Source organism: Perissodus microlepis, chromosome 11, assembly GCF_051167445.1.
Source record: "Perissodus microlepis isolate ML-2025 ecotype Zambia chromosome 11, ASM5116744v1, whole genome shotgun sequence".
NCBI classification, from domain to species: Eukaryota; Metazoa; Chordata; class Actinopteri; order Cichliformes; family Cichlidae; genus Perissodus; species Perissodus microlepis.
The window spans coordinates 9,357,332-9,384,156 of NC_140471.1; the positions used below are offsets into that span (position 1 = coordinate 9,357,332).

The 26,825-nt window shown below is 41.4% G+C and overlaps 2 protein-coding genes across 2 annotated transcripts in view; both read left to right on the forward strand.

Moving 5' to 3' along the window:
• lars2 (leucyl-tRNA synthetase 2, mitochondrial) overlaps positions 1–6,092 on the forward strand; it is a 38,033-nt gene extending 31,941 nt beyond the window's left edge. The window contains exons 20-21 of the mRNA XM_084943336.1: positions 137–264; positions 2,587–6,092. Coding sequence (XP_084799462.1) covers positions 137–264; positions 2,587–2,766 — 308 coding nt within the window. The 3' untranslated portion in view covers positions 2,767–6,092. The remainder of the gene's footprint in view (positions 1–136; positions 265–2,586) is intronic.
• Positions 6,093–7,947: 1,855 nt separating this feature from the next.
• On the forward strand, positions 7,948–26,825 carry limd1a (LIM domains containing 1a). Its single transcript, XM_084942611.1, has 8 exons — positions 7,948–9,944; positions 16,332–16,433; positions 20,536–20,603; positions 21,849–21,911; positions 22,442–22,572; positions 23,621–23,672; positions 25,299–25,367; positions 25,896–26,825. Exons 1-8 carry the CDS (start codon positions 8,732–8,734, stop codon positions 26,028–26,030), a joined length of 1,833 nt encoding a protein of 610 aa, XP_084798737.1. The 5' UTR covers positions 7,948–8,731; the 3' UTR covers positions 26,031–26,825.

Sequence of the window (26,825 nt, forward strand, 5' to 3'; positions counted from 1 at the left end):
CGCAGAACTAAAAATTAAATGTATATATAACTTTTTTCTTTCTTTAAAAAAAAAATATTTTCTGGCTGACTCTTTTGTACCTCCGCATATGTTTCCTGAGAGTCGGCAAATATTGTCTATGTTGGGTCTTTCCCAGGTCTTTGCCAGGTGAAACACCCCCTCAGCCCCATCCTCCAACATGAAGGGGATGTCCTGCAGCAGTCCTGGCCGACTGTGGACCCAGAGTATCTGGAGGTCCCTGACTTTGTGGAATTGTCTGTACTGGTAAGTTCAGATAAACGTGAACTCACTCAATATGCATCACTGCTGAAGGTTCTGACTCTGTGACCGAACAATAAATACAGAAATAAATGGTTGTCAAGGTTAAATGAAGCACTTACATTTCCTAATTCCTTTTCTTTTGTTGGTCATTGCACTCGTACATGTAAACATTGTGAAGAGAACCTGCTGAAGTTCAAACTGAACATCAGAATGGGGAAAAAAGGTCATGTAAGTGAACATGGAATGATTGTTGGTGTCAGATGGGCTGGAGTATTTCAGAAACTACTGGGATTTTCCCACCCAACTAACTCTGGAGTTTATACAGAATGGTCTGACAAAGCGAAACTATCCACTGAGTAAAAGGTCTCTGGGTGAAAATACCTTGTTGATGCCAGAGGTCAGGGGACAATGGCCAGACTGCTTTGAGCTGATAGCAACAGGAATTCAAATAACCACCAGTAACAATCAGGGAACACTCCATATTATGGTGGTTAACACATTCACCTAACATGCAGAAGAATCCTCAGTTTGACACTGGGAGGAGACACAAACTGGACAACAGAAGATTAGAGAAATGTCTTGATTTCTGCTGTGATATTTGGATGTTAGGTTCAGAATTTGGTGTTTAAAAAAAGACAAAACACATGTATCCATAAATAATGCTGGTGACGGTGTTCTAATGGCACACATTAGTCCCTTAGTACCAATGTTTTAACACCTACCTGAGTATTGCTGATGCTCATGTCTGTCCCTTTAAATGTGCACTCAAATGCCACCAGTCACCAGATCTCAATCCAGTCGAGCACCTTTGGTGGTCCAATCCAGTACTACCAAGGTGTACCTAACAAAGTGGCCAGTGAGTGTATATACAGAACTTTATTAAGACTGTTTTTCTCATACATCCTCTAGCATTTCCTGAAACTCTCCACTTTTACTTCCATGATTACTTCCATAGTCTGTAATTTTCAGGAGAGCCTATGATTAGCCTCTGTGTGCATGTGCGCGCGCAGATAGATGTCTTTACAAGTTCGTGCGTACCTGTGTGTGTTTATGCGTCAGCATGTCGGACACTGTGCTTAAAGTTAAAAAGACAAGTTGGTTAGTAATTAAAAGTTAAGAACAGAGTTCCTGCCTTGCTGTCACTCACTCACTCGTGTACTTTCTTTACAAAAAAACCAACAAAAAAAACGCCTGTTAGCCAAAATGAAGCCTGTGACCGGTTCTAAGCTGAGTACATCATCATCGGGAATTCAAGTATCGGTGTTTTTCAACATGCAAAGACAATCAGAGGACGTATCCAGCTGTGATAGTGGGGTTTTTTTTTTTTTTTAAAGAAAATCCATTTGTATCAGAGTGCTATTCTTTGTTCTGCCCTGGATATCCACTAGGTTTATAGATAAAAGCTCCAACTGCTGTAATGTGACTATTTTCTCTTTTAGGAGGTAGTATCCCCCTGAGAAAACCTGCTAATCCCTTCTCACACGCACACACACCTGTGATTTCAACAAACACTACGCTGAATAACAGCGCTGCTCTTTCACTTGAGTTTTACGTGGAAAAAGAGACGAGAAACACGAGACAGAAATGGGTGTGTCTACTTATTCTATTCCCACTACAGAGATCTAAATCTCATTGCAGTGACATTTTGGGAAATCAGCACATTTCTGTGTAAATACTCAGTTAGGTAAGGGTTACCTTAGCGAGAAGTAGTGTTTATGGTTAGGACAGGTCTCCAGGAAACCCACCAGCACACGTCTGAGTGCGGGTGGGTGTGCCCAGTTCTGTTCTCACAATACTCCATATGTATTTTCCGTGTCTTAGTGAAAATAATACTCTTTTACACATCTCTGAGTCACACGCACTTGTATATATATTTGAGCTTCCATTGCTCAGTGATGATGATGATGGTGGTGGTTTTCCCTTAGACTGAGTGCTCTGTTGTGGCTTTCCTCACTCTCAGTCCTCTAATCACGTACTCGGGTTTGTCCCAGAATGGAGGCCAATCCCGAGCACACGCACACACAAGCGTGCACACCCTTAATTTACAACCACCTCTAAAAGCAGCATCATGTTCAGCGTGTGCACACATACATTTGCTTCCAAACATACAAGACCGAGTGTCCTTACCATGCGTACCACTAACTATGTGTTTTAAAGGATGCACTGTATATGTAGAGGGAAAAGGTGGAGTCTGCTATTTTAGGAGTTTTGTGCCAGTTTATAATACAACTTTCAATGGCAGAACTTTTGTTTTTCTAAATAACTGAATGGAAAAAACCTTTCAGTAACTTCTGTCATCTGTCGCCTTCTGTTTCTTACTCTTAGATAAACAACAAGTCCTGTGGCATGGTGACCGTCCCTGTGCAGGTGTCCAAAGATACCAGTCGGGTACAGCAGCTGGTTCTGGAGAGCCCCGTCGGACAGAAGTTTCTGAGCGAACGCAGCATAAAGAGAGCCATCTTGTCTCCCAGGACTGCTCTCATCAACTTCCTGGTTGATGAGTAACACTGGATTGTTCATCACTGCTTTTGAGACAGACAAAAGAGGTGGACTTTTTAAAAATCTCTTTAAGAAAACCTGAAAGGCTGAACGTCAGTTTAGATAAAAATTCAATGATATCAATGTAAATATCTATATAGACATTTTATTTATATGTTTTCTATTTTAATAAAAGAGCAACTGCAGGTTTCCAGTCTCTTTAATGCAGCACCTATCTTTTCTAAATCAGACTCCCAATTATTCAGGACCTCACCTCCACCCAAAGACCACTTTATATTCCAGTCATTGTTCACATTCTCTACCTTAAGCATCGCACTCACAGCTTCACACCTCTCAATCTACCAATGCACGTCTCAGCCAAGTCATGCAGCTGTGCCTTATCAGCACTTGTGTGCACCTCCGAGCCTGTTTTTGGGCTGCACAGACATAGACTGCCATTTGGCTACTGGATGCGGCGCTGCGTGAACCCTGGCCAGCTGGAGTTAACTGAAGGGCCTCACGCGGTCAGGGGATTTTTAACCTTGCCACCGCATCATTTGTTCTGTCCCTCATGGCCAACTATGCCTATTCATGGGCTCTGTGTCTTGACGATAGACCAACATGACTCAGCCCTTAGCGCTGTCCTGGCAGAGCGCACACACCAGAGGCACTGAAATGTGTCTGTGAACACGCCTACTGGCCTATCTGGAATGAGTATGAGTAAGCAGTCACTTGATATGTAAAACAATTTCCCCCTTGTCAAGTTATTGTGCCCACACCTCCGATTAGTTGAGTTTTTTAAAGCTATATGGGTAATAGCTAAGGACATGCTTTTAATTTGATAGGAATCATATTGGCCAGCTTGCAGCTGATAAAATCATGGCTTGCTGTATATATTGTTTTTAGTTACTCATGCTGAATTTTTAAAATGTGCAGACGCACACAAAAAAATTTCTTGCTGACCCCCTCAATCCTTTTCCCATATTTTGGTGCTTTATCTCTCAGCATCAGGTGACAGGAAGAGGCTCACAAGAGAGACAGAATAACAGGAAGTGAAACCAGGAATTAGAGGAGGGGAGTAAAGAACTTTAACTCTGTTCATTGTTTTTCTCATTGTCTTAGATTTACACAATGGCTTGATGCCGTCGCAACCCGAGACAAAGAAACGGAGGCATTTCCCTTCTCTGTGCTCATCTCTGTATCACACATTCAAACTGTCTGTTTTAAAATAGGCATTACAACCAGAAGGAGTTTGTTTTTAAACCGCTGATCTCTTCCTTTTTTGCAGCTCTTTTTGAACTTCAGGTGGCCTTAAAAATGGGCCCTGAGTTGCTGTTTCATTAAAGAGAGCAACAGTGGAACTGTTGTCTAGAGCAGTCTGAGTGACATGATAGAAAATCCTTCCTGGACTAAAGTTAGCCCCTTTGAATAAATTTGATCTGAACTGCAGTGATGCATTCATTTTGTCACTTTCAGCTCATGGCATCATTTAACACTTTTTATCATCTCTGCAGTTTCCATGACGACGAGGATCATTGAAAAGGCAACAATAATCCACTGTGACTCACTTTCTCTTCAGATCGCTGTCATACCCTTTCTTACACAAGACATGTACAGCATGGATTGTCTTTGATGAGATGAACTAAATCACTCCTCTGCCTCTTGAGAAATTCTGCGGATGAGGGTGGAGCACACAGCGGCGCAGTCCCGGTCACCCTCCATTGCAGCAGTCGAGTCCCTGGACTGGGGCTGTGTGTTCCCACAGGGGGACGTTGTAATGCCACAGCTCATTATCTTGCAGGATGACCTCAAGGCTGGAAAAGTAGTCATCTGTGGGTACTCTTTGCTTACACAATGAGCTCACACAGTTTCATTAGTTCCTTAATTGTATTTAAAATGAAACGAAACTCTTGGGTAGTGTGTGATTATACACTTAACTGCCACACCTTAACTTATTAATTTGTAATACTGTGCAAAAGTTTTAAGTCACCCTTCATTTACTTATATTTTAAATCGAAAATAGGTGCAGTGATTTACTGAAAGATGTTAGAAAATAGATCGAAATGGAGTATGTAGGGCAAAAACTGAGTTGGTACCATTCTGATGAGTGTGAAAGACAATACTTAGTATGGCCGTCTTTATTCTTCAACACAGCCTAAACTCTCTTGCCGTTTCTTTAAGTAGTCTTCAGGAATAGTTCTACAGGCTTCATGAAGGACATTCAAAGCTCTTTGGATGTTTGCTGCTTTTTTTTCTGTTCTCTATCAGGATGATCTCACACTGCTTCAATAATGTTGCGATCCGGGTTCTGGGGCGGCCAGTCCATGGCTGATGGGGTTTCACTGTGTGTTTTTCTATCTAGATACGCTTTTACTGCACTGGAAGTGTTTGGGATTATTATCGAGCTAAAAAAATGAAACCATGGCCAATCAGTTGCTTTCCATAGGGTATTCCATGGTGGATCAAAATCTTATGATACTTTCTGCATTCATAATTCCATTTTGACAAGATTCCCAACACAGCTGGCTGAAATCCAGCCCCAAAACCAGGACACTTTGACGAGCCCACTGTGTTTTACAGACTCTTGGTTGCACATCTTCCCTGAGCTCCTCGCTACATACTGATGACAATTTGAACCACAATTTTCAAATTTGGATTTATCACTCCATCAGACCCGTTGTCACTGATTTTTCAGTCCAGTTCTTGAGTAATTTGGGATACCTCAGCCTTTTCATCTTGTTCCCCTTCCTTAAGAATTGCTTCCTGACAGCCACCCTTCCACTGAGACCATTTCTGATGAAATTTCAGTGAACAGTCGATGAATCAACTGAAGGGTCAGGAATATCTCTTAGGTCCTGTGCCAGGTCTTTGTTGGATTCCCCCACCCCGTTTGTTAAGGACATAATTTTTAAATTCAGTTCATCTGCTGTAGATAGTTTGCTTGAATGATTTCACAGGTCAGTCTTGAGTGGCTTAAACAAACAAAACAAAAAGAGAACATTCATCTGAAAAAGGTCAGGTACAAGGACTGGACTAAAAATGAAAAGACTTTTAGAAAGCCTGGAGAAATACTGCTCAAGACCACTTAAAAAATGACACAGTCTGGCTGCTTGGAAGCAAAATGTAAAGAAATAAGGAGTGGCTTAAGATAATCCACTCTAGATTATGTTTGTCTTTTGTGAATTTAATATATTTACTGTGCCGGCTATATCCCTCTCTGTGCAGAGGAACACTTTAAGGTGTTTTGTTTTGTATTGAAAGGATCCATGTATAATCTTAGTACAAACACCGATGTCCTCACTGTAAAGCCATCCAAGGCTGTATCATAAAGCATTGGCCAGTGTTCATTCTTCCTTTGCTGTTCTTTCATCCATCTTTACATGCAGGTTTTTCAATCATATCTATTTATTCCACCTATTTCCATCTAACCAGTCAAACTGTTGTCTTGTCACGTAGAGTTGTTACTGCTAATGCTTCAAAGTAAAAGCCAACAATTTCACAAACTGCATCTGCTTTTATGGAAGCGTTAATGCCTTACAACAACAAAAAGACTTCTGAGCATTAGTTTAAGAATATATGGCATTATCTGCTGTGCAGATTTCATTAACTGCTACATTTTCATTTCTTGTTTACAAAATGCCTTGGCAGATATCCTTATAAAAGAGTAACACCAGAGCTTTGGATTCCTGGAAATAATAGTAGTTAGTGCTACTAACTGTCCCCTCTAAGATCTGATGTAACCATGAACATGTAGGAAGTCTGAAACCTGGCTTTGTTTGTTTGTTTGTTTATATCCTATTTTTCTCTTTTAATGAGGCTCTAATGACACAATTACCATAACGGGTGAAATTAAATGAGCTCATGTTTTCCAGAGTTATTGTCACCACATGCTTGGATTTTCCCCATAGATATTTAGCAAAGTAAATGCAGAACACAGCAACACCAATATTATAGATGGCACATAGACAATATTCAAAATATATAGTTTTTAATTTAAGTCAGTCTGGAGATATAATTTTGTCACTTTTATGGTGCTTTCTCAAATGTTTTGTACAAGACATCCAGGGTTCAAATCCAGGACACTCACTGCAATTTCATGTCAGAGTGCCATGCTAACAACATTTTGGATATAAAAATTTGGACATATTCATTAATGTCCCACACTGCATGCTGCAACTGCATCTTTATTTGAAATAAATAATATTTTATAACTTTCTGGATGCTGCTCAATTTATTTAAGCAATAACACATTTGAGCAGCTCCTCTGGTTTGTCCTTTTCCCCCTTCTTTACAGCAATAGTGCTCCCAGCTGTTCTGATGAATGTGTTCAAGGGGTAAGTAAAGCAAGTTAGGCCTCCTGCTTAAAGGGGGGGGGGGGGATTGCATTACAGTGACTGTTTCTTCAGGCTAAACCTTTTACTTTTATTATGCCACCAGGCTTCATATATATATATATATATATATATATGTATGTATATGTATATATATGTATATATATGTGTATATATATTTATTTATTTATTTATTTATTTTTTCCCACAATAACTGTGGCTGTCAGACAATATAAGCACACTCAGGCTTTATGTAGGACACATAAAATATTTTCTGTCTACACATTATGAGTTTGTCCTGCTGTACCCCAACTCTGCCTCAAATATTCCAGACGGGTCAGGACACAATGCAAAGGGGTTACACTGTGTGTGTGTGTGTGTGTGTGTGTGTGTGTGTGTGTGTTTTGCATGAACAGGAATGTGTGATGTCATTCAGCCATAAACAGACAGGCCTGTTAATAAAAACACACCCATGCAGTAGTTACTGTACAGCTTTATGAATATTAAATTACACAGATTGTTATGAGAAGTGGGACTAGTTTAAGCAGTTGTGTCAGGGGGTATACTTTATTTACTTTTTAAATCTTATTTTACCAATGCTGTTTAATAACGAGTAACACGTTACTTTAAGTAATTTCAAGTTCCAGCTTCTGCCTTCTTTTATTTCCATATACAAATTGTCTTCATTTTTTTTCTACCCTCAACAGTGAACCCATTATTGTCAGGATTGTGATTGCACCCTGTTGCCTGTTTAAATAAAGGCAACAATAACACACGTCCTTCCATGGAAATGTGAAGTTATTAATAACGGTATAAAATGTAAAAATAGATTTAAAAAAATGTCCAATTGAAGAACAATAAAACTATGAAAATAAAAGTTAGTAGAGGTTAGGGAAGTGGAATGGGTTTTTTTCTTCTTTTTCCTCGAAGAAGAACGGGAATTGAGTCAACTCGGTGATATTTTTAAAGATGACACATGATGTATGGAACAGTTACCAGAATGGATGCCTACGAGCTGAGCTATTTTAAAACCAGATATATGCTATCTGGTTACATAAATAACGCTGATTAATGGCTGGTGTGTGGGGGGGGAAAGCTCTTATCTTACTTGTCCTACTTGATTTGAGCGCTGTGCCTTTAAAGGAACAAACTGCTCCGTCGTTAAGTTCCAACTGTCGACCCGGCGGCCACGTACGGCTCGGTGCCCCAGCGGTTCTCCGGCGGTTTGTGTTAACTTCTCTGTTTTTGACTGCTTTCTAGTAGTCTTTCTTTCAGAGGTGCGAAAGACAAAGTTTTTGAATGAAGCTGTAAAGCAGCAACAGCAAGAGGAGGAGGAGGAGAGGGCGGTTTGTGGGGTCGTCCGGGGGTATCGGATCTGGGATCGGCTCACATTTATAACCAGACGGACGGCGGCTTCTTTGGGGCAGAGCTGAGCTTCCCGGACGGACAGTTTCACCGAGGAGGACGTGGAGCTCGAACTGTTTAAAGGACGGGGAAAAGGTCGGAAATATCAGGCGGGAGGGGGAAAGTTTATTTTCTTCTCTCAAGACTGCGAACTGTTGGACTACTGACTGTAAAGTTTGCGGATATTTGTGTTTAAGCTAGGCTAGATACAACTACTTGCAACTTTACTGAAGCAGAGCCGATACGCCTTTTTAAAAATGGATAAATACGAGGATTTAGGGCTCGAGGCGAGCAAGTTTATCGAGGACCTAAACATGTATGAAGCATCCAGAGATGGCTTGTTTCGAATGAGGAGGGATGCGGGAAATAACCCCGACTTTGAAGAGACGAGGAGAGTTTTTGCCTCTAAAATGACTAAAATACACATGCAGAAACACCAGGAGGAGATGGCCAGAAACAACGAGGCCATTAAAATGAACGGAGGTCACAGCAGCATACATTACACCAAAGACAGACCGCCCATCAACAGTTACAGACAGCCGAGTGAAGCTGCTGCGAAGCCCCCACTACTATCTGGCCCTGTGCCGAGCACCGCTGCTGGGAGTCAGTACGCACAGTTTGACGGCCAGAGACACCACACGGGTATCCAGTCTGAACTTCCTACCGGCAGGGCTTACGAGTACGGAAACAATTACGACAGTAAGGAGCGCTTGGAGCCCCATTCATACCAGCATACCACCCCTTCCCCGCCTAGCTCTGGAAACCCTTCTCATGCGCGTCACCCAGTGAGCCAGCCGCCTGCTTGGGCCCCATCCAGAGACAGCCAGCCTGCCCCATCTTTGTCTGAGTCTGGGAGCAGCAGTGCATCCCAGCACCTATCCCAGGCACCTTCTACCTTCAACAGTCTTCTATCCCAGCAGAATCAGGCCATTTCTTCACCTGTCAATAGAAGTCCACCATCTCCTGCTGGGCCAGTTAAAGGGTGGGTCGGAGAGCCCTCTGGCTCAGCAAAACCAGACCTGGCGCCTATCCTGCCTCTGAGTGCCTTCACAGGAGGAGCTGAATTGCATGTGCAGCAGCCCTCCACCAAGCCTGCGTCCCATTACACGCCACCACCAATTTCTAAACCATCTGCCAGCCATAATGGTCCTGTGGCAGCCTCCTCTGTCCTTTCTACAACTTCTGAAACACTTCAGCCCAAAGCCCAGGTGACATCTTCTGCTGTAAACCCCAGCAGTGTCTCCAAAAGCATCATCCAGGGTCAAGGTCAGAGCCAAATGCCTGCCTGTGAACAGACCAACAGTGCTGAAACTGAAGTCCCGGGCTCTTCTAAGCCTGTCCAGCTACCCTGTCAGTCCGTCCTGACACATCCACCTGAACAAAGTCCTTCAGCAGCTGAAATAAAATTAGAAGCCCTCACTAAGCGACTGGAAAAAGAGATGGATGCCCAGCCAAAGGCTGACTACTTTGGTAAGAATTCAGATTGCAAGTATTAACAAGGGGATTTCTGCCAGTTGGGCAACTGAACCACCAAACCACAGTCCAAAACATAAACCACCACGAGACATGTGAAACCCAGAGCAGAAGAACAACAAAGGGTACATGTGCCAGTGAATGAGGCAAGTTGGTCACTTGCTTCATTCATTGACACATGTACCCTTTGTCAGCTTTTGTAATCCTTCTGTTGTGGGTTTCTGTTGCAGACACGCGTCTTGTGTGTTTCTTTTTTGGTGACATGAATACATGCCAACACTTTTTTGTCTGTGAAACTGCACGTCGACTGATGCCGTGGTGGTCCTTTCCCCCTTTTCCGCTCTGGAATCCAGACGGAATAATTTTCTAATTTGTCATGTCTCATGTAATTGCTTAATTGCCTACCCACAACAAACCCTTTGGCAGTAAAAGAATGTCAGAGGCCAGAAAGAAGACTGTTACCCTCTTATCTCATCTCAGGGATGTAATTGATTACTATTGAGGCCCTTAACTCTGTACTTAGAGCTTTATCACTTTGGATCTGTGGGGCATTAAGTTTGTAATTGCATTGATGCTCCTCCCTCATCCAGTTTGTTTGATTGACACTAGAATGATGTCACTGACAGAGACCTGTGCTTGCACCCTTTTTTTTTTTTTTTTTTTTAAGATTACACTTTCTGTAAGCACGTTGTCAGGTTTGTGCATGCACCAAGCTCAAGCACGTGGAAAACTACAATGTCTCCCATTCAGATATAAATTTGGGAATATTTGGCATAAAGTGTTTGACCTCGTTATATCGCAAGGAGCACTTAAAAGAAATTCCCAGATTTCCAGCTCCATCTCTGGAGAATTTTTATATAAATCTGTCAACATTTGAGTAATTACTGCTAACAATTTAACAAAAAGACAAACCAAGGAGTTTATATGATTGCTTTGGTTTAAGTTGATCAATGTGACTGTAAATGTTAGAATTTGGGGTCATATGAAGAACAAACAAGCCGCTGCTCTCAACTTGTTGAGTTTGGAAAAAAACCCTGCATATTCTGGTTTTCATTCCTCCTGTTGGTGCATGTAGCACTGAAGCTGTTCTCTCCAGACTGCAGGTGCTATCAGAAAATGAATATGCAACACATGCTGGGGAGAGAAACAAAATACAAAAACAGATGCTTGCCTTTGAGATCAGCTGATAGGCTGTAATCACAGATGCAGATCCTCAGGTGTTCAAAGCCAAAGTCATCTTTGAAAATAGGATTCGAGAGAGAAACATGGTGGGAAGGAAGAGAGAGCAGGAGACCCCGACACACGCACGTGGAGCCCACCCATGAATCCTCGCTGGAGGAATTTCCTGCTGGAATGTCACAGATGTAATTCGCCTTCTTCTACCTCACCCCCCCTCCCAAACGTGCTTATATTGGTGTGTAAGGAAAGATCCTCTGGCATACGTCACAGTCACTGATGAGGTGCACAAATAGCCAACGCAATGTGGATGTGTGGGAGAGCACAGTGTGCAACAGGCCGGGGTTGAAGATTTCAAAATGATGCTATATATGCCTTTATTTTCTCACACACTGTCCTACATAGCCCACACAGTTCCTATATGGAGTTTCCCACCAGACCATGGCTCATCCTCTGAGTCATCACTTTATACCAGAGGTGGGGGGTAAAAACTAGTGTAGGCTATTTTTTACATGCTTAAGTTTCTCCCAAAAAAATCCTACTTTTGAGCTCTTTTAATGTTTTCATTTGTAAATCGTTTGTAGTAGTGCTTGAATATTAAGTTACTGATATATGCCTGCATATATTGGGCTATGTTGTTTGCATACTGTGCTGATTGGTACGGAGCCCCTCTGATGACATGGTGTAATAACTAAATAAATTGTGGCCACAAAATACTACTTCGTGCCCACGAAATGGGTATAACGTGCCCACGAAATACTTATTTGTGGCCACGAAACACTTGACCGATAACCGTGATCCTTCCCAGGCCCTTGCAGTTGGTTGACAATAAAATCTATCCCGGCGTCCAGGTCGTACTTACGTCTGTAAAGCAACTGGGCTCTCAATATCCTGTTTAAATGTCTCTCCGTAATAATGGTTCCTTGCATTGCCAGGCTTTTCAAAATGCATTTGTAGCTCATTCCCAGCCTAAAATAAAACTCATTCATACTGTCTCTGTCCATGGTGTATAGGTTTAGCCTAATCTTATGCTACGCAGCTGTCCAGGAATTGTATCAATATGATGTGCGCACGTTATCTATTTCGTTGCCACAAATGTGTAATTCGTTGCCACGTTAAACCCAATTTGTGCCCTCAAAATAGTATTTCATGGGCACGTTATACTATTTCGAGGGCACGAAGTAGTATTTTGTGTCCACAATTTATTTATTTATTTTTTGGACCATGTCATCAGAGGGGCTCCGTAGATTGGCATTAACTACAGTTGGAGGTTCTGGGAAAATGAGTTCATTGCCAATGGCTGCACCAAGGGAACACTGAGGAATGTCTGAAGGAAGAGAGTGAGGAATTTAACAAATGAGGTCTTGAGATACAAAGAGGAGGGGCGGGGGGGTGTCCCAGACGAGTTTAGGGGTGCCTGTGGTGCAGCTTGAATGGATGAGCAGACAGTCTGAGAAATTTAGGGACAGGTTTGTGGATGCAGCTTTGTCCTTGGCTGCAAGAACTTGAGAGGAAGTTAGATTTATGGAGGAGTTCTTTCAAGAAAGAAGAAGCGACATCCCAGAGTTCTGCCTGGCCTCTTCCTCTAACTTTCACATACACATCCAGTGGAGAGTTTTTAGTGTTGCGTTAAGATGGAGGATTAATTTATCCCATCTGGCTGTTGAGTGGAAAGCTCCATCTTAACTCTTCCCAGGGATTCTTGGCTCCTGCTCTGGCAGGCCTTTTGGAGGCTATTTTATTTTTGATCAAGTATGTGAACGTGATGTCCTCCCAAGCTCACATCTGCATGGTTTTGTCTGTGTGCGTGCACGTGTATGTATATGTGCTACAGTAACTGGCAGAAGTTGGTATGCTGTGTCACTTGTCACTTCTGGGTGTGATGTGTGTGTGAGCAGATTATTGTATTGCATTCATGCATGTGTCTGTTATAGAGTTCATGTGGTGGATGTGTTCATCTAAGTTAATGTAGGTGTAGGTGACTCATGTTAAAGTGATTGAAGCACAAACTGCAACAATGAGTAACAGTTTTTTTTAAGTTTTAAAACAGGAAAAATAAAGTGAGACTACACTTTTAGCCTGTTTTCCCTTGTAGTGCATACAAATCAAACGTAACCCCCCCCCCCCCCACCCCCCCCTGAAAAAACAGTGTTCTGTGCTATATTTGTACCATTTCTTCTGTTGTTTTTGTGTTTTGTTTTGTTTTGTTGTTTTTCTGTGTGTGCGGGGTTTTTTTGTTTTAAGAAGACTTGAGATTTGATCTTGACTTATTCAAATAGGGTATTTTAGTCTTCGTATGACTGCTTTGTCATGTTTTCATGTAAACAAAAAGCTTACATAAGAGCAACATTCTTTGGCTTTCTAATAATATCCCTCTGTCATCTCTAAATCTTCTTTCCAGCCAGTGGGGCCCCTGATGATGTGCACTCTGTGGTGGCATCAGGAGAGGTTTAGCTGAATTATAAGTGTGTGTGTGTGTGTGTGTGTGTGTGTGTGTGTGTGTGTGTGTGTGTGTGTGTGTGTGTGTGTGTGTGTGTGTACAGGGAGTGCAGAATTATTAGGCAAGTTGTATTTTTGAGGAATAATTTTATTATTGAACAACAACCATGTTCTCAATGAACCCAAAAAACTCATTAATATCAAAGCTGAATGTTTTTGGAAGTAGTTTTTAGTTTGTTTTTAGTTTTAGCTATTTTAGGGGGATATCTGTGTGTGCAGGTGACTATTACTGTGCATAATTATTAGGCAACTTAACAAAAAACAAATATATACCCATTCCAATTATTTATTTTTACCAGTGAAACCAATATAACATCTCCACATTCACAAATATACATTTCTGACATTCAAAAACAAAACAAAAACAAATCAGCGACCAATATAGCCACCTTTCTTTGCAAGGACACTCAAAAGCCTGCCATCCATGGATTCTGTCAGTGTTTTGATCTGTTCACCATCAACATTGCGTGCAGCAGCAACCACAGCCTCCCAGACACTGTTCAGAGAGGTGTACTGTTTTCCCTCCTTGTAAATCTCACATTTGATGATGGACCACAGGTTCTCAATGGGGTTCAGATCAGGTGAACAAGGTGACCATGTCATTAGTTTTTCTTCTTTTATACCCTTTCTTGCCAGCCACGCTGTGGAGTACTTGGACGCGTGTGATGGAGCATTGTCCTGCATGAAAATCATGTTTTTCTTGAAGGATGCAGACTTCTTCCTGTACCACTGCTTGAAGAAGGTGTCTTCCAGAAACTGGCAGTAGGACTGGGAGTTGAGCTTGACTCCATCCTCAACCCGAAAAGGCCCCACAAGCTCATCTTTGATGATACCAGCCCAAACCAGTACTCCACCTCCACCTTGCTGGCGTCTGAGTCGGACTGGAGCTCTCTGCCCTTTACCAATCCAGCCACGGGCCCATCCATCTGGCCCATCAAGACTCACTCTCATTTCATCAGTCCATAAAACCTTAGAAAAACCAGTCTTGAGATATTTCTTGGCCCAGCCTTGACGTTTCAGCTTGTGTGTCTTGTTCAGTGGTGGTCGTCTTTCAGCCTTTCTTACCTTGGCCATGTCTCTGAGTATTGCACACCTTGTGCTTTTGGGCATTCCAGTGATGTTGCAGCTCTGAAATATGGCCAAACTGGTGGCAAGTGGCATCTTGGCAGCTGCACGCTTGACTTTTCTCAGTTCATGGGCAGTTATTTTGCGCCTTGGTTTTTCCACACGCTTCTTGCGACCCTGTTGACTAATTTGAATGAAACACTTGATTGTTCGATGATCACGCTTCAGAAGCTTTGCAATTTTGAGACTGCTGCATCCCTCTGCAAGATATCTCACTATTTTTGACTTTTCTGAGCCTGTCAAGTCCTTCTTTTGACCCATTTTGCCAAAGGAAAGGAAGTTGCCTAATAATTATGCACACCTGATATAGGGTGTTGATGTCATTAGACCACACCCCTTCTCATTACAGAGATGCACATCACCTAATATGCTTAATTGGTAGTAGGCTTTCGAGCCTATACAGCTTGGAGTAAGACAACAAGCATGAAGAGGATGATGTGGACAAAATACTCATTTGCCTAATAATTCTGCACTCCCTGTAAATATATGTGTGTGTGTGTGTGTATATATATATATATATATATATATATATATATATATATATATATATATATATATATAGATAGATAGCCCAACTGTATTACTGGAAGTCTGTTTTGAAAATCATTTGATGAGGGCTATTAAATGTAACAGCATGTTTGTGGAGGACACAGTCATATGATGAGTGTTGGATACAGTGGAAACAGAAGTTTCTTTGTCAGTGTTGGAGGAGCTGAGCTGTGTTGGGCTGGGCTGGGCTGTAACACTCTCTTCTGCTGAGCTCCATTTCTTAGTCTCTGGGGAGTTTTACTATAAAAACACACGCAAATAACCTCATGCCTGCCTTTACTTAACTTCCCCCTCACTAAACTCGAGGTCTCACTTTCATCCTCCATCGGTGTCATCGCCCTTTCTGTTTTAACAATTAGGTAGTCATATCTCACTGTAGGTGGGTGATTGATTTAGCAGCCCATCAGTCAGCAGCGATGGCGGTCCATATGTCAGTTTGCCTTATCATACCATGTCCTACTGTTTCTGCTCAGAGGAGGCTTCTCTGGAAATTCTCTCAATCCTCATGCAGCTCTCGGTATAAATAGTTGCATATTGATCACACGGTAACCTTGTGTTGCTCAGGAGCTGTCCAGAGTCAAGGGAGAAGTTATGTAATGTTCCTGGCGTGCCATCATGTGAAAGGCTTGTTGAAAGGACAGAAATAGTAATCTTCACCCAACGAGAGAGAGAGAGAAAAAATAACACAGACTTGGACGTGAGTGTGTATGAATATTAGCTACACTCCCATGTCTTGATATCGGGCCACATTAACTGTGTATGTTGTAAAAGTAGGACTGCTCTGATTCCTATCAGCTCTTTTATTAATAGACTTCTAAGTCTTCAAGCCAAGTCAAATAAACAAATACTGATGTGTTTCCCCTTTCAGTCTAAACCAGCTTCCTGAAGTTTTCTCTTCTCTCTCTCCAGAAACTGATGAAATAAACTTTTGTTTTTATATTTGAAATTAATATCTTGTGCTGTAGTAACATGAATTTACCTGAACCGTGACGGCCATGTTGGTTAAATGTGTGTCTTGTCTGTGTTCTGTTCCAGGGCTGTGTGTGAAGTGTAATAAGGCAGTGCATGGAGCCAATCAAGCCTGCCAGGCTATGGGTAGCCTCTACCATGACAACTGCTTCACTTGCAGTGCCTGTAGTAAGTACACACAAACTCCCGTGTGCCGCATACTCTCACTTTTGCTCCCATTTAAACACTTTTCTCCACACATAAAGCTGCTGTCACCTCCTAACTAACAGGCTGCCAAAGAAGCTCTACTCTTGAATCAAAGTGGTACCTTCTTCTTCGCTCATTCACTGCCCCCAAGCAAAAACATGCAATTATTTAGGGATTACTGTCCTCTGCTGCTAGTGTTTGGTTTCTGGGTGTGCCAGTCACTCGTTCAGCCCAGACAAAGGCATACTAAAAGTCTTTTTGCCTACCTAATTCATCTGTCTTTCAACAAGCTAGCTTTTCGAATAATACTTAGTGTCTCTCTGAGTGTTTTTAAGGAGTTCAACTCTTAAACCCACATCCACACTTGAGAGGAATGTGTGCTTTGTGGCACATGGACGGAAACAAGAGTGGCTTGTTTCACACTGGACCGGTTGGCTACAGGGTTTATTTGTTCAAAGATGCTTTGGCATCGACTTCAAAGACTAAATCTCTCATTTGTTTGTGTGTTTCTTTAAATATTGCTTACCGGGGGCAGATGCAGTTTTTCAACTTTGAGTTTAAATGAAAAGTGTGGGAACGGCCGCACGTATAGATCCTGTGGATTCTATCAACGTTGTGCTAAATAATGTTTAAAGGGTTTAGTTTACTTTGTCGCTTTCGACCTATTACTTATGGTTTGTGGTTGACCTGTAGCTAGATGTTAATTTCCTTCCCCCACTAAAGCATGACCTCACTCATGGCTTCAACCATTAAAATCTGTGTCCCAATTATCAGATCATGGGTATGCAGGGTATTTGTGGCACTCTGGAGATCTCTGCCAAGGCTCATTATTCTGTACCACCGCTGACCTTTCTGGTTATACACTCAAATGTGTAATTAACACCTCTATTTCCCTTTACCCTCCATCATTGTTTGTGAGGAAAATGGTGTAGCTGAATTATAATAAGAGATGCATAATATTGCTGGCTTTAGCAGTATCTTGTAGACCTGATTTCAGACATGGATCTCATTAATTTTTGTTCCTTCAGACATGTATGTAACAGTATAGATTTAAAGGAGCTGCCCTTGCCACAGAATGAGCTTTTACCTACAGGAATTATGGTAATGCCAAAAATGCATCAGAAACGAACGCAAGTTGCAAATTAGAAACAGTGCATGAGATAAGATTTTATCTGTTAATGTGTTAAAATATAACAAATCATGTTTTTAAGGAACTGAGCATTTCAAAGTAAGTAAGAGAGATGGGCACAGTCCTAATATAGCTGTATCTAGTAACATTTATACTAGTAAGAAGTGACAACAGCGCTCATTCAGGCATGAAGACGATTAACGGAAAGGACTGCATGTCTCTAAGGGTTTACATGGTGGCTCAGAGTGTAGCTGATTCCTGAAGTGGTGGGAGAAAGTTTACACAGCACATACCTCTCATGGCTTGTTACAAGCGAGGGCATTAGGGTTGTGTTTGCTCCGAGCGGCCCCAGGGGAAAGCATCTCATCTGGGGAGGAATGCAGGCACGGGGGCCCTCTGTAGCCCCAGCTCCAGGAGGACAGTAGGCGCTGTTGTGTTAGCTGGGAGTACAGTGTGAGACAGGGAGACCATTTACCACGCAATACAGAGCCAGCACACAGGAACATAACGAAAGATACACATGCATATGTAATACTTGCTGCATAATAGAGTCAGCTACTCAGTACTCATCTACTAAGCATTGCCCCTTTTTTTTTTTTTTTTTTTTCCCTCCCGTCTCCAAAATGTGTGTCAGCATAACTGCTACATGTGTTGAGTTGCATAAGATTTTATGACCAAGACCCCCCCCCCCCCCCCCTCACACACACACACCCCCCAGGTGACTGTGAAAGACAGGCGGACATTCCTGGTGGCCAAGAGCGCTCAGGCTGCACGTCTGAGATTCAGCACTTCGCTGCAGGGGTCTTCCTTCTAGTTTAATCATTTACTGTTTACAGACATTTAAAGGTAAAAACACAGTTTCAGTTAGAGAGAAAAAGCCCAAGTTTTACTTCTCAGATGGTCTGTGAAACTGTTTAAAAAAAAAAAAAAAAGTGTAATTCACAAGAAAAAAAATTAAAAACAGCTTCTTAAATTTATATGCTTGGAGACACTCAGGAAAACTTGCATCTGTAGAGTTAATCTTGATGGAAATAAAAAGGAAATTGTGGTTGTTGTGGTTTGGTTTTTACATTTATTTTACTATGATAGCCTAGAACTGCAGCAGTGAAGCAAAGAACAGTGATAAACAGATTCTGCTTTCTCGATATCAGCCCATAATACAAGTCAGTCTGCAGGGTCTGGAGGATACAACCCAGGATCCTATTGGTCCTTCAGTCTGCTGGTATTTTAACATCTGGAGGCTACATTTTCAGGGTCTTGACCAAACAACCGAAGTTCAAAGAAGTCTTAAAAATACTAATTTTCTTTGTAAATTAAAAGTACATCAGTGATTTCATAGAACAGGAAATGATTTTAAGGTGAGAACAATCTCTGACATGTCACAGTTGAGGACCTGATTCGTTGAGGTTGAGGCTTGATTGGGAAGTCATGGCAGGGTCATTATGAGTTGCTCATTTTCTGAATGGGATCACATGAGGGAATTCATAGATTTGCTTAATTAGAACCCGGCCCTGTGTTTTGGCTCTGTCCCTCAGGTGTTTTACATTTTTATGAAAGCGCCGTAGTCGTCGTTTCTTGTGCTTTTCAAACCGTCACTGCTGACTCCTGACTTTAATTAAGCTCTTATCTTTGTGCAAAGCCTTCCCTCTGTGACTCACTTAAAAAAAAAAGAAGAATGTGAAGAAGAGGAATGGTCCATAATTCACTTTCATCCCCTTCATCCTTCCCTTTTTCCTTTAGGGACGCAGTCACAGGACTATCAGTAATTACTCACGGCCAGTTCCCCACCTTGGTCTGATCAGAATGACTTTGCTCTTCCTTAGGTAGTCTAGGCGACACTTTGGTAATGCATGGTCATTTTTACTCAGTTAAAATGGGATCATGAAATTGTAAATTCCTGAAGAAGTTAATGTGCTACCCAGTGAAAAATAGAAATCATGAGGTTTCATGGTTTAGATCTAATTTTACTTTTTATTCCAGCTCATTGCTTCCAAACAGTCCAGTTATGACTTTAAATCGTCAAACAATTAGCTGAAAGATGAAGCTATGAGAAATCATTTGCAGAGAAAAAAGCGCCAGTACTTATTCTATCATGAAAAAGCTTTTTGTTTTTGTTAATTGGTATAGGTTAGGATGTGGATCTGTCTCCTGGAACAAGTAGACTGGTTACACAAAAAAAAGTAAACAGATTGTGGGATGGAGCCTGAGAGATAAAGAAGTCTGCGGTTCACTAAGGTGAACCCCTCCCTCTCCTCTGCTGTCCCCTCCCTCATCTCCCCACTTCCAAAATCCGAGGAATGTTCTTTCTTCCTGTGGGACCTGGGCAGGCGTAGCTATGTGAAGCACACAAGGGCTTGGTACGCGTGTTTTGACAAAAAGTAAGCATACCCAGCATGTGGAAGGAGATTAGATAGGAACAAAGAAGAGCAGTGCATTATTGGAGGATTTGGCCTATGGTGTCCATGAAATTCAACAGGGCACTCTTTAATCAGTTTACCTGTCCAATAATTAGATTTAATGAGCCCTTTATCTGCACGTGTTGGATCCAGATGTGTTCCTTGCCTGATTGTAGCCTGCTCTGTGCCACAGCAGTGTTATATTAAGACACCAAGACACTGTGAATCCCTTTATTTGATTAATCTGCTTGGAATTCAGCAGGACGTAATGAATACTGCAAGACGGCCCATTACCTTTTGAATAGCTGTAATTAATCACTACATTCTTAATGCCTTAGTCGTGGTGTAACTATTTTCTGAGATGAAGCTCGTGACTCATGTAAGACTTTCCAGTATGACAGTTCAACTTTCTGTCGTTAAGTTATCTTTTCAAGCCTGTTCTAAACTGCCTAATGTTCATATTTCAGTAAGAGGGAATAAGACGTTTTTGTTAGTCAAAGCTGTGGACAACTTTGAAGAGGGAAATGATGCTAATAGACTGTTCTCTCTGTTTCTGCAGGTCGAAGACTGAGAGGGAAAGCTTTCTACTATGTTGGAGGGAAGGTTTTCTGTGAAGAAGACTTCCTGGTGAGCAGTCGATAAAGAGTCAATATTTAGTTTTCTTAAACTGGATTATATGGTCTGATAACCATCACTGGGATTTAAAAATGCAAAAAAAAAGCATTAGATTTAGTTTAGATGCCAGTCAGTATCCTTCTGTCATGGCTCATTTCTAAAATCAGATAACTTTGTGATTTGCCTAAAATACCAGAAATCACAGGTTCCCACCATTTGTGCGCAAGATCGCCAGTTCAAGACCAGAACGAGACGAATGTCCCAAGGAGCGTTGCATCAGGAAGGACGTCCGGCATAGAAATGTCTGCCAAATCAAATATCCCTCCACTGTGGCGACCCCTTGTAAATAAGGGAGCTGCTCAAAGAAGTTTTTTTGTAGGGTTTTTTTTTGGGGGGGGGGGGTGTACATTGTTCCTTAATCAAACCCATGATCATTGAAAACTGCTTCATTCCACTTGAATGCAAATGGCAATCAGAGACATGACCTTCTGACACAGTTAAGAGAATTTCCAGTGTTCAATGTGAATAACTTCCTTAAAGTGAGACTGGAAAGAGGTCTGTTACTGGAGAAACAGCTTTCCTACTGCTGATGGGTTGGAGGGCAGTCAGGCCAATTGGACCATCAGAGTATTCCCACATGTACTTTGCAAAAAATGGAAAGAACATTCCCTGTGCATAATCACGGATGCATTCAACTCAATTAAAAGCCTAAGTTAGAATTTGTCTTGAATTTTTTGTCTGCGTTTTACAGCTGGTGTTCATGTTGCGTTCATGTGAAAAGTATTTTACGAACTCATTCTTGCTCTCTCAGCAGCCCTGTGTCTGTTTACCCCGCGAGCCCTCTGTGTAAAACCTCCTGTAATTGCCCTTCCACCAAAAGCTCTTCGCTTCTCAATTAAAATCAACATTTATACTGAATTAAATTTGCTCCGGCTTTGCTCTCTGTATGAAGTGGTGATATATGCATATGTATTCTGCCAGGCCTGTACGTGTGCACTGTTCTCACTGATGGTTTCCTACATAATATTTTTAAATACTTAAATATACTCAAAACAAACTACACTGTACTGACTTTGTGACTAAATCGGAAAAAATGTCACTGAAGCAAATGTTACTGCAACAAACTGTAGAGATGGTTTTAGTTCAGCCGCCCAGATGGCCTGGGATTTGGCCTAGGGTAGACACTGTGGAGCTGTTGAGGGGTCCTATTGTGAGAAAATCCGTTAATAAACCATATTTGTGTTTTCTCTGTTGTAGTATTCTGGTTTCCAGCAGTCTGCAGACAAGTGCAACGCCTGCGGACACTTGATCATGGACATGGTAACTGTTGGGTTCCTCTCGTCAGCTGAATGGGCTTCTGTGCGATTTTTGTGTGTCAGAGTCTGGTGATCTCGGCACTAAACGTGGTTACTTCATCCTAAATGAGCATTCAGTGCACACATCTGGATGATGACTCAAAGAGCGTTGGCTCTGTGTCTTTGTCTGTCTCCTCAAACACAGACACACAGGCTTGTGGTTTAAAAACACCCCGATATGATGTCATCACAAGTCAGGAAGTAAAGTATTTCTGTTGACACGAGTCTGCATATGTTAACCATTCAGTAGGCTGAGTAAAGGAGATTTCTTAGTTTTTCTCACTGTAAATAAAATGTGTTAATCTTTGTGATTTGTTTGGTAGGTAAGCTTGCTTCTTGTATTTTGCTGAGTTATTTGTCTTGGTCTATTCTGGGCTGTGATGATGACTCAGTTAACCCACCAAAATGTTCTCTCTTTTTTTTTTCCTTTTTTTTTTATGATGACCATTCAAAATACCAAGAAACATGAAGCGTTTTACTCATTCCTCTCCATAGATCCTGCAGGCCCTCGGGAAGTCGTACCACCCAGGCTGTTTCCGCTGTGTCATCTGTAATGAGAGCCTTGATGGAGTGCCCTTCACTGTGGACACCGAAAATAGGATCTACTGTGTCAAAGACTACCACAGGTGAGTGTCGCTTGTTACACAGTAATTAAAGGAGCACCTGGATATGTCTGAGGGGGATTTAGTTTAAAGTGACGCTGGGAAAACATGTCCAGGTTTCATGTTCCAATTGAACTCACTGGCACAGCCCTTTAACTTTCCTCTGCTATGGCGGGATCAGGTTGAGAAGGCCTGCACGGGTTGACTAAGTTTCCCTCTGCCACATGTGGCAGACACATGAGAAGTTTATTCTGGCAGGGGGCAAGAGAGAGAGGGGGAGGGAGGAAAGAAAATATCACTGTCCAGTTAGAGGTGTGAATAGTGGCACAGAGCCATGCCTCTTCCCATTATTGGACATAATCTGCAATACAAGTAGAGGTCTGAAAGGTTTTATTTATGCATCCATGTGTGGGAACTGTTAACCACTTTGACAAACTGCAATCACATTTGAATGTGCAGCACCTGTAAAGGCTCGCTCTCCACAGCGACTCTGCAGTTCCAGCTGTTCTTTCTCTTTTTTTGTTTTTGTTTTTTTCCTGCTGGGACAGCATGTACAGCAGAACCGAGCACGTGGCCGATCTCTGCCTGGCAGCCCCCAAATGTTCTCTACGCTGATTAAATCAGACAAGCCTTATTGTGTATACAGCTATGTGACTTTTGGCCACAGTCATGCCCATCCACACTGAGAGACCCTTTGTTATTTCCTCAGACTTCCAGGTGCCTGCCACGTGTGTGGAAATAATGAATCCAGTTTGCACTTTAATTTTCTACTCGTTCTTGGATTTGGGGAATCACGTGTGTGAAGTGAAGCCAGCACATCTGCAGACCTGGCATTTCCTTAGCTGAATCAGGAGGCAGAGGGGGGTGTAACGTCTGGTAAAGGGACACTGAATATGAACTGTGAGCTTTAAAGTCTGGATAGAGTTCATTTTAATTCAGCTCATTTAGTTACTACATTTACCTTAGTCGTTACAGTTCGTGTTTTTTTGTTTTTTGTTTTTTGTTTTTTGTTTTTTTCAGTTAAGTTTTAAAAAAGTCTTTAAAAGTTTCTCTTTCCATCTTACTTTCCCAGGGTCCTGGCACCTAAATGTGCTGCCTGTAACCAGCCAATCCTGCCCTCAGAGGTAAGCTATCGCCACCTTGTTTTCTCTGCTGTTTTACTTGGGTAACATCAGCAATGTGCATTTGAACATTTTGAGCTTTTCTCAAAAGAAAACACCAAAAAATACTTTGTCCTGGGTTTAAAAAAAAAAAAATAGGTGGTGAACATTTAGTTCCACAAACGGCCACTTGAAAAACGCTCAACCACACAGTAGAATCAAACATGTTTACAGCCTGTGACACACAAACTGTTTTGCTCTTTCTGTAAACTTAAACCAACAACTGTCACATGCAGCAGGACATTTTTAAATCACTCCTCCCGTTAACAAATTGTTTACTAAGTTTGCTAATGTTAGCTGATAAATTATCAATCCTCACTTTTGTGCATATTTGTTCATTTGTAAATCAAAAAAGTGAAATAAAAAAATGATGTCCTGTTGGCTACTCATCCCTTTATATATGCAGGCGTTAATTAAAATTACCATACCAAACTGGCACAACACAAATCATGTTTTTATACCCACATAAGATATATTTTAGTTATACAAAGGGTGGGAAATTCTTTGGTTACATCAGTTAAAAATAACTGAAAGACAACCATACAGTATAATAAGCAGCTTAAATCAATCAAATAAAATATGACACAAAAAATGCCTGTCTCAATAAGGTAAAAACTAATCTGGGTAGAAAAAAATCAAATTAAAAATGTAATTCATAATATGGTATGAGAGACTTGTATGCCTGGAAGTGCACAGACAGTAAAGAGAATAAATAAAATGCGATAAAGGCCACTAGCCAGAGTAAACTGGGCACCGTTCATAGTAAACACCTTCATCTCTACACCATAAGGACGCAGCTTTGTTGGTTAAAAGCAGCGCTGACATTTGAACTCCTCTATGGCAGCTTCAAATACCTTACTTCTCTGGTGACTGGAGAATATCTGAAATATTTATTTAAACTTCAGATCCACTCAGTGGTTACTGTAGGCAAGCTGGACTGTGTTATAGCACATAGGTGCTGAGAAAATTACTCAGTATCCAGATAAGTATATGTAATTTGGAGCTGAAATGTGAACCTGTGTACAGGATATGATCATAAAGCGCCGGATTTTTATCTTTACTGTAGAGAATGATTAGCTCAGGTTCACAGGAGGGCAAAGACTGTGAGAAGAACCATAAAGCTAAGATGACTAAGAAACTGTAGGAGTAGAGCATGATCAGCTATTTTTACACATGGACTGTCATTCAGTAAGAACGTGATTGATTATAAATCCTTAAGACCCAAACACAGAGCTCAAGTTTCAAGCTGGTCAAAACAATGTGAGGGCTCATCTCTGAGTTATCGTTTGATGGGAGGGAGAAATAAATTGAGTACATTCACAACATAGAATGAAACTGCTCTGATACTGGAGCAACCAGTGGCAGTCATGTCTCAACACTTGCCAAGATGATTGCCAAGCACTTGAGCTCCAAAGTTGTGATGCAGAGGAGTTACAGATCATTCAGCTTGTGGCTTTCATTGACGTCCCCGGGCTTCTTATCGATCTTTTGAAGCTTTTGTCAAACTGAGAAGTTGAACAGAAGGAGAGAGTGGAGCATTTTCTAGTGATATTACCTTCAGTGGTTTGTTTGTTTTTTTTGTTTTTCTAGGGGTCTGATGAAACCATTCGAGTAGTATCCATGGACAAAGACTATCATGTTGAATGTTATCACTGTGAGGTAAGTAAAAACACCTCGAAATGTAAAATGTGTGTGTTTTAGTGGCTCTTAGCCAGTCGCTTTCTGAATAGCTCATTAAATGAAATTATAATGAGTAGATCCCAGATCTTAATTACAGTCTTGGTAATTATGCTGTGCTGAGCAGAGCAGGTATGCAACACCTCATCATCACCATCTGATCATTTTCTCAAGTACCTGTTGTTTGTTCTTTTGCATGATTGACAGCTTTTTTTTTTTTTTTTTCCATAATCACTGAGCTGTGAGAAGTGCCTCTGTGTAACTACTGGATGGTTTCTTCTCAGCTTTTTTTATTTTTAAGTCTTTCAGGTTGTTCAAAAGCACAAAATTTAGTGTTAGAAACATTTCTTTCAAGAAATCTTGCAGCACAAAAGAAAACCTCTGCTGACCAGAGCCATTATTGCTGTCAAATCTTCCAAGATCAATACAGAGCAACAATCACACCCTTTGTCGACTGTTCTATCTGCTGAAGCTCATGTCTCAGCCATGTTCCTGCTTCATGCTGTGCAGGACTGTAAGATGGAACTGAACGATGAGGAAGGTCACCGCTGTTACCCGCTGAACGGACACCTTCTCTGCCACTCCTGCCACCTGAAGCACATCCAGCCTGGCCGCTCCTCTTCAGTCGCTGCTGCCTCCTACTAACAGCGCTCCAGGTGGTGGGAGACACCTGATGGATCGGAGAAGGAACTGCAAAATATGGACTTCGGGAATTTATTTGCAATTCTTGTTGTAAAGGATTGAGACGTCCTGAAATATAGTTTTAATATGTATATTGACAGGAATATCAATGAAGTGTCCTTTATGCAGAATCCAATAATGAAGTACTGCAATGCACCAAAACCCTACTTTAAATGAAGCATTGCATACAGACTTTCCAGAAGTGTTGTCATATTATAAATTTTCTTTGTGTAAATATGAAATGCCTTGGTTGTGTAAATATCCTAGACTGTGTGCCTTCAACTTCGCCTCCAAACTTCTGCTGTTAATTTCAACATTTAGTTACATCATATAATAACTTAGACACATCTGTGTCACACGAGAATAAAACAATACTTAATTCCAGGGGTATAAGAGACGGGCATCATGGCACTGAAAGAATCCTGAATTGGAATCTCTGGAATGATTTGGCAAAACCAAAGATTGGAGTGGACGTATAACTCTGAGGGGGAAATGTGTGTTTGTTTGTGTTTTTAACCCTTATTTTGGGATAAATAAAATAACATTTCAATCGATGGTTTTTTTCTTTTAAATGTCCCAGTGACCACTGAAATTAAAGCTAATTTACAGGATCCTTCAAAATAATTTCCCAAATGTGTTTTATCAAGTGAGAGACTTGGTTATACTGTTAGTCTGTTCTAAGCACATGGAGAAATAGAAGTGAGTTTTCTATGCACCTATGAGAATGCTGGTATTAGAACTGTAGATCATTGCATATTT

What these genes read in the sequence shown, in the direction of transcription:
- limd1a (XM_084942611.1), top strand. Translation starts at nt 8,732, where the DNA reads ATGGATAAATACGAGGATTTAGGGCTCGAGGCGAGCAAGTTTATCGAG. An exon ending in GCCAAAGGCTGACTACTTTG is followed by an intron (nt 9,945 to 16,331) that starts GTAAGAATTCAG and finishes GTTCTGTTCCAG; the next exon opens with GGCTGTGTGTGAAGTGTAAT. An exon ending in GACACTTGATCATGGACATG is followed by an intron (nt 21,912 to 22,441) that starts GTAACTGTTGGG and finishes TCCTCTCCATAG; the next exon opens with ATCCTGCAGGCCCTCGGGAA.